The sequence below is a fragment of the Rhizophagus irregularis genome, chromosome 16, assembly GCF_026210795.1.
Source record: "Rhizophagus irregularis chromosome 16, complete sequence".
Classification (NCBI taxonomy): domain Eukaryota; kingdom Fungi; phylum Glomeromycota; class Glomeromycetes; order Glomerales; family Glomeraceae; genus Rhizophagus; species Rhizophagus irregularis.
Genome location: NC_089444.1, coordinates 2394294 through 2400850, shown reverse-complemented (window position 1 = coordinate 2400850; position 6557 = coordinate 2394294). Strand labels below are relative to the sequence as shown.

At 24.7% G+C, this 6557-nt stretch overlaps 2 protein-coding genes across 2 annotated transcripts; both read left to right on the top strand.

Annotated features, from left to right (window-relative positions):
• Positions 1 to 696: 696 nt before the first annotated feature.
• On the top strand, positions 697 to 4479 carry OCT59_008294 (uncharacterized protein; the record flags this gene model as incomplete). The annotated part of the gene is made up of 12 exons (XM_066142348.1): positions 697 to 724; positions 842 to 1047; positions 1122 to 1505; positions 1580 to 1963; positions 2034 to 2399; positions 2483 to 2866; positions 2941 to 3214; positions 3302 to 3327; positions 3402 to 3785; positions 3849 to 3889; positions 4172 to 4247; positions 4327 to 4479. 12 exons carry the CDS (start codon positions 697 to 699, stop codon positions 4477 to 4479), a joined length of 2706 nt encoding a protein of 901 aa, XP_065999238.1.
• A 415-nt stretch (positions 4480 to 4894) lies between these two features.
• OCT59_008293 (uncharacterized protein) lies at positions 4895 to 5212 on the top strand (the record flags this gene model as incomplete). Its single annotated transcript, XM_066142347.1, has 1 exon — positions 4895 to 5212. The coding sequence occupies one exon, from the start codon at positions 4895 to 4897 to the stop codon at positions 5210 to 5212; it is 318 nt and encodes a 105-aa protein (XP_065999237.1).
• Between the last annotated feature and the right edge of the window lie 1345 nt (positions 5213 to 6557).

Here is a 6557-nt window from a genome sequence, read left to right as displayed (position 1 = left end):
GAAAACGTCCCAATCCTGCAAAAAATGTGAGAGAATTGGAGTGTGCTTTACATGAAGAATGGAATCAAATTCCTAATAATACGTTAATTAATTTAATTGAAAGTATGCCACGCAGGGTTGAGGCGTGTATTAAGAATAATGGATGGCCAACTAAATATTAGTTTTGTATATGGTTTAACTAATAAAATTTAAAATTTTGACCCCACTTATTATGTACGTTTTTGAGTAATTAATAAATATGGTGTCCGCCTACTTTTTTCCAAGTAGTGTAAATATTTAAATATTTAAATTTAGAAAGAAAAAAATCAATTAATATTTCATGCATTGATTCAGCCAGAGAAAACTCCAGTTAGTGTTGTATTATTGTGATTCCAATGTAATAACTTTATTTCAATGTCATTCAAGTATGATTTCAAATCTTTTTTTTAATTCACAAACACATATTATACATGGTGCAAAGCGTGTATTTATTATCTAAATTATAAAAGAATTTGTATAAAGCTATAAAAACTTTAACTAGAAAAATTTTGCTTTGAATAATTTTTGTGACATGATTGACATCTAAAATACTAGATTTATGATGTAATGCTTACATAAGTCATCATTTGCACAAATTTTTGTATTACCTGTTACTACATAGTTTATTAATAAATACGATTTTTATTATTTGAAAAAAATTTCGTGCTTTTAAAAACTATGTTTTCTCAAAATATACCTTTGACAAGTGATAATATTTTAAAATATTTAGAAACCAATTTTACAAATTGGACCAGTGGAAATGAAAAAATTGATAATTTCATTCAAGAAAGGCAATTAAAAATTAATAACTATGATGATATAGTGCTTGAATGGATACCATACAATCAGTTTAATGAAATTAGAGAGGAAGGCAAAAATGGCACTATTACAGTATATTCAGCAATATGGAAGGATGGTCCATTACGTTATGAATATCAGGAAGGTGAATATAAAAGAAATTCAAGTAAAAAAGTTGCTTTAAAATGCTTATATAATTCACAAGAGTCCATTAATTCTTTAATAAATGAGGTATGAACTTCTTCAAATATGCAAATGCTTTTTTTTTAATTAATACAATCACAATCTCATTTATTTATATCTAGGCTAGAAATTACCCAACAAACCATCAAGCAATCCAAACACTGTATGGAATATCTCAAAATCCAGATACAGGAGATTATATTATTGTTCAAAATAATTATATATGGACAAGTGGAAATGAAAAAATTGATGATTACATTCAAGAAAGGCAATTAAGAATAAATGACCATAATGATATAGTACTTGAATGGATACCATACAATCAGTTTAATGAAATTGAGAAGACAGGCAAAAATGGCCTTACAACAGTATATTCAGCAATATGGAAGGATGGTCCATTATACTATAAATATCAGGAAGGTGAATATAAAAGAAATTCAAATAAAAAAGTTGCTTTAAAATATTTACATAATTCACAAGAATCCATTAATTCTTTAATAAATGAGGTATGAACTTCTTCAAATATATAAATGCTTTTTTTTTAATTAATACAATAACAATTTCATTTATTTATATCTAGGCTAGAAATTACCCAACAAACCATCAAGCAATCCAAACACTGTATGGAATATCTCAAAATCCAGATACAGGAGATTATATTATTGTTCAAAATAATTATATATGGATAAGTGGAAATGAAAAAATTGATGATTACATTCAAGAAAGGCAATTAAGAATAAATGACCATAATGATATAGTACTTGAATGGATACCATACAATCAGTTTAATAAAATCGAAAAGACAGGCAAAAATGGCCTTATAACAGTATATTCAGCAATATGGAAGGATGGTCCATTATACTATAAATATCAGGAAGGTGAATATAAAAGAAATTCAAATAAAAAAGTTGCTTTAAAATATTTACATAATTTACAAGAATCTATTGATTTTTTAATAAATGAGGTATGAAATTTTTAAAAATTTAAATACTTTTTTAATTAATATATTTACAATTTCTTTTATTTACATTTAGACTAAAAAGTATCCAACAAAGCATAAAGCATTTTATGGAATATCTCAAAATCCAGATACAGGAGATTATATTTTAGTTTTTATCTGGACAAGTGGAAATGAAAAAATTGATAATTTCATCCAAGAAAGGCAATTAAGTTTAAATGACCATAATGATATAGTACTTGAATGGATACCATACAATCGTTTTAATGAAATTAAGAAAATAGGCAAAAATGGCCTTATAACAGTATATTCAGCAATATGGAATGATGGTCCATTATGTTATAAATATCAGGAAGATGAATATAAAAGAGATTCAAATAAAATAGTAACTTTAAAATGCTTATATAATTCACAAGAATCCACTAATTTTTTAATAAATGAGGTATAAAATTTCTTTAAATATTTAAATATTTTTTTTTAATTAATATATTTAATATATTTACAATTTTATTTATTTATAATTAGGCTAAAAAATATCCAACAAAATATAAAGCATTTCAAGCATTATATGGAATATCTCAAGATCCTGATACAGGAGATTATATTTTTATTCAAAATAATTATATATGGACTAGTGGAAATGAAAAAATTGATGACTTCATTTACAAAAGGCAATTAACAATTAATAACTATAATGATATAGTACTTGAATGGATACCATACAATCAGTTTAATGAAATTAAAGAGACAGGCAAAAATGGCCTTATTACAGTATATTCAGCAATATGGAAGGATGGTCCATTATACTATAAAAATCAGGAAGGTGAATATAAAAGAAATTCAAATAAAAAAGTTGCTTTAAAATATTTACATAATTCACAAGAATCTATTGATTTTTTAATAAATGAGGTATGAAATTTCTTCAAATATTTAAATACTTTTTTTAATTACTAATATATTTACAATCTCACTCTTTTATTTAGGCTAAAAAATATCCAGTAAAGCATGAAGCATTTCAATTATTGTATGGAATATCTCAGAATCCAGATACAGAAAACTACATTTTAGTTCAAAATAATTATATATGGATTAGTGAAAATGAAAATATTGATGATTTCATTCAGAAAAGACAATTAAATATTAATAAATATGAGGATAGTATAGTACTTGAATGGATACCATACAATCAGTTTAATGAAATTAAGAAAATAGGCAAAAATGGCCTTATAACAGTATATTCGGCAATATGGAAGGATGGTCCATGACGTTATGAATATCAGGAAGGTGAATATAAAAGAGATTCAAATAAAAAAATTGCTTTAAAATATTTACATAATTCACAAGAATCCATTGATTCTTTAATAAATGAGGTATGGAATTTCTTCAAGTATTTAAATACTTATTTTTTAATTAATATACTTACAACCTTTTTTATTTATATTAGGCTAAAAAATTTCTGACAAAACATAAAGCATTTCAAATATTGTATGGACTATCTCAAAATCCAAATACAGGAGATTATATTTTTGTTCAAAATAATTATATATTGATTAGTGAAAATAAAAAAATTGATGATTTCATTCAAAAAAAGCAATTAGAAATTAATAATTATGATGATACGGTACTTGAATGGATACCATACAATCAGTTTAATGAAATTAAGGAAATAGGCAAAAATGGCCTTATGACAGTATATTCAGCAATATGGAAAGATGGTCTATTATGTTATAATGAAAATTATAAATATTATACTAGGGATTCAAATAAAAAAGTTGCTTTAAAATGCTTATATAAATCACAAGAATCCATTGATTTTTTAATAAATGAGGTATAAAATTTCTAAATATTTAAGTATTTTTGTTAATTAATATATTTACAGTCTTATATTTAGGCTAAAGAATATCCAATAAAACATAAAGCATTTCAAGTATTGTATGGAATATCTCAAAATCCAGATACAGGAAATTATATTTTTGTTCAAAATGGTTCTATAAACTTAGCAAATTGGACAAGTGGAAATGAAAAAATTGATGATTTCATTCAAAAAATGCAATTAAAAATAAATGATTATAATGATATAATATTTGAATGGATACCATACAGCCAGTTTAATGAAATTAAAGAAGTAGGTAAAGGTGGCTTTTCTACAGTATATTCAGCAAGATGGAAGGATGGTCTATTAGAATATGATACAGCTAAAAATATTTATAATAGGAATCCAAACAAAGTAATTGCCTTGAAATGTTTGCATAATTCCCAAAACAGTATTACCGATGAGTTTTTAAATGAGGTATGGACTTCTTTAAAAAAATATAAGAATAGGTTTCTTAATTTTAATAATTATTTTTTGCTATTAATTTATTTAATAGGTTAAAGAATACTCAATAAATAAAGGAAGTAATGTTCTTAATATATATGGAATATCTCAAAATCCAGATACAAAAGAATGTATTATAGTTCTCCAATATGCAAAAGAAGGCAATTTTAATCATTGGATAAATGAAAATTATAAAACTTTTTAATTGGAAAGATAAAATATCTGTATTATTTAATATTATTAATGGCTTTAAAGAAATTCATCAAAAAAATATAGTTCATCGTGATTTTCATTCAGGAAATATTTTATTTTTAAGAAGTATAAATTATTTTAGTAATTATATATCAATTTCAGATATGGGATTATGTGGAAAAGTTGGTAATATAGATGAAACAAAAATTTATGGAGTTATGCCTTATGTGGCTCCTGAAGTATTAAGAGGAAAGGGTTATACTCAAGCAGCAGATATCTACAGTTTTAGTATGATGATGTATTTTGTAGCAACTGGAAGACAACCTTTTGGCAATCGTGCACATGATTATGATTTAGCATTGGATATTTGCAAAGGAGTTAGACCCGAAATAAATGAGCTAGAAGTACCAAAATGTTACATTAATTTAATGAAAAAGTGTTGGGATTTAAATCCAAGCAATAGACCAAATATTATTAAAATAGGTGAATTGATTTCATCATTTTATAAACCATATTGGAATGATTTCTTTATAGAAGATGACTTAGATATGCAATTCAAAAAAGCTGAAGAATATAGAAAAGCAAATCTTATATCCATTGAAGATTACCAAACAGTTACCCATCCACAAGCTATTTATACATCTCGATTACTTAATCCTTTTACAAAAGATCTTCTAAAATGTGATGACGATTATATTAATTCTCAAAGTTTGGATAGTTGTGCAATTCCAATTAGTTTCAAATGATATATACAATAAAGGCTATAGTATAGTATAATAAAATTTTGTATATATCTGTATACTGTTATTTTATAGGAATTTGCAATTAATACAATTAATATGTAGTTTTGTCCAACACTGTTTATGTATATGTAATATTTTTTTACATGAATAAAATCAGTTTGTAATTGGACATATTAAATATACTATTTTTCCGATGTATCATAATAAACAAATGCTTGTAGCATTAACACTTTAACGAAGCAATTTCTCAATGTGTAAATTTGTTAAATTTGTTAATATATTCTCCCTCCATTCTTTATATTCATAAAATTGTTGAACAATTATAGCACAATATTTCAAAATATTAAAATATTTTATGTAAAATGAGTGATTATATAATTGTTCAGTACGGTACGTCAGTACAGTTTTGAAAACCTGTACGGTAGAGGTCTGCAAACAGCATAGCGAACATCTCTATTTTATCACAAATTTGCCGATGAAGTATACAATAATCCAAATTTTCATTCAAAAGAACAAGATGAACTGGAAATTCCTGATGGTAAGTTCTTAAATAAATAAGATTTCTTTATAAAGCCAATAATTTGTTATTTTTTAACTTTAGATGGATTTTAAATAATCATTTAACAAAGTGTTTAAATAACCAAGATAAAAAAATAAATAAATAAATAAATGATAATAATTTGAAATATAAAAAAAAAACAAAGACTAGAGTAGTAAATTTTTTACACAAAATTCTTAGTTTGTAATTAAAATAATTTTAATAAATTTATACAAATTATTAAATGTATTTACTACCGTACATTGATTGTAAATTTATGTCATTAACATTATGAAATCATGACAGATTATTCCATTCGTTATACATGAATTTATTAAAACAAGTTGAAAGAATAATCTTGTTAGGACTAAAAAATTCTCAGTTAATTTTTATATATATTGTAAATAATAACTAGGGATACTTTAACTAATATCCATACTATTACTAGCCCTAAACTAAAAATAGATAACATCTCCAAGGCACTAGTAGTCCTAAAAACCAAATTGACTTAGTAGTAATCATAGCCCGATCCTGTAGAATTTAAATTTTAATATTATTAACCATTATTTACCAAGAACCACAAACATAATGAAACTACAACAAAAGAAAACTTGCAATCCAGGTTGATCATCTCAATATTTTTTTATTTTTTATTTTTATTAGGCAGGAATGTAGAAGCAATATAATTAAAATAATTTCAAAGAACATACATAAACTTCGTATTCCCTTTCCCTCTTGTACTTCCCTTTCCCTCTCGCATTCTCCTCTCATATTCTCTTCTCGTATTCTCCTCTCGTGTTCCCCTTTCCC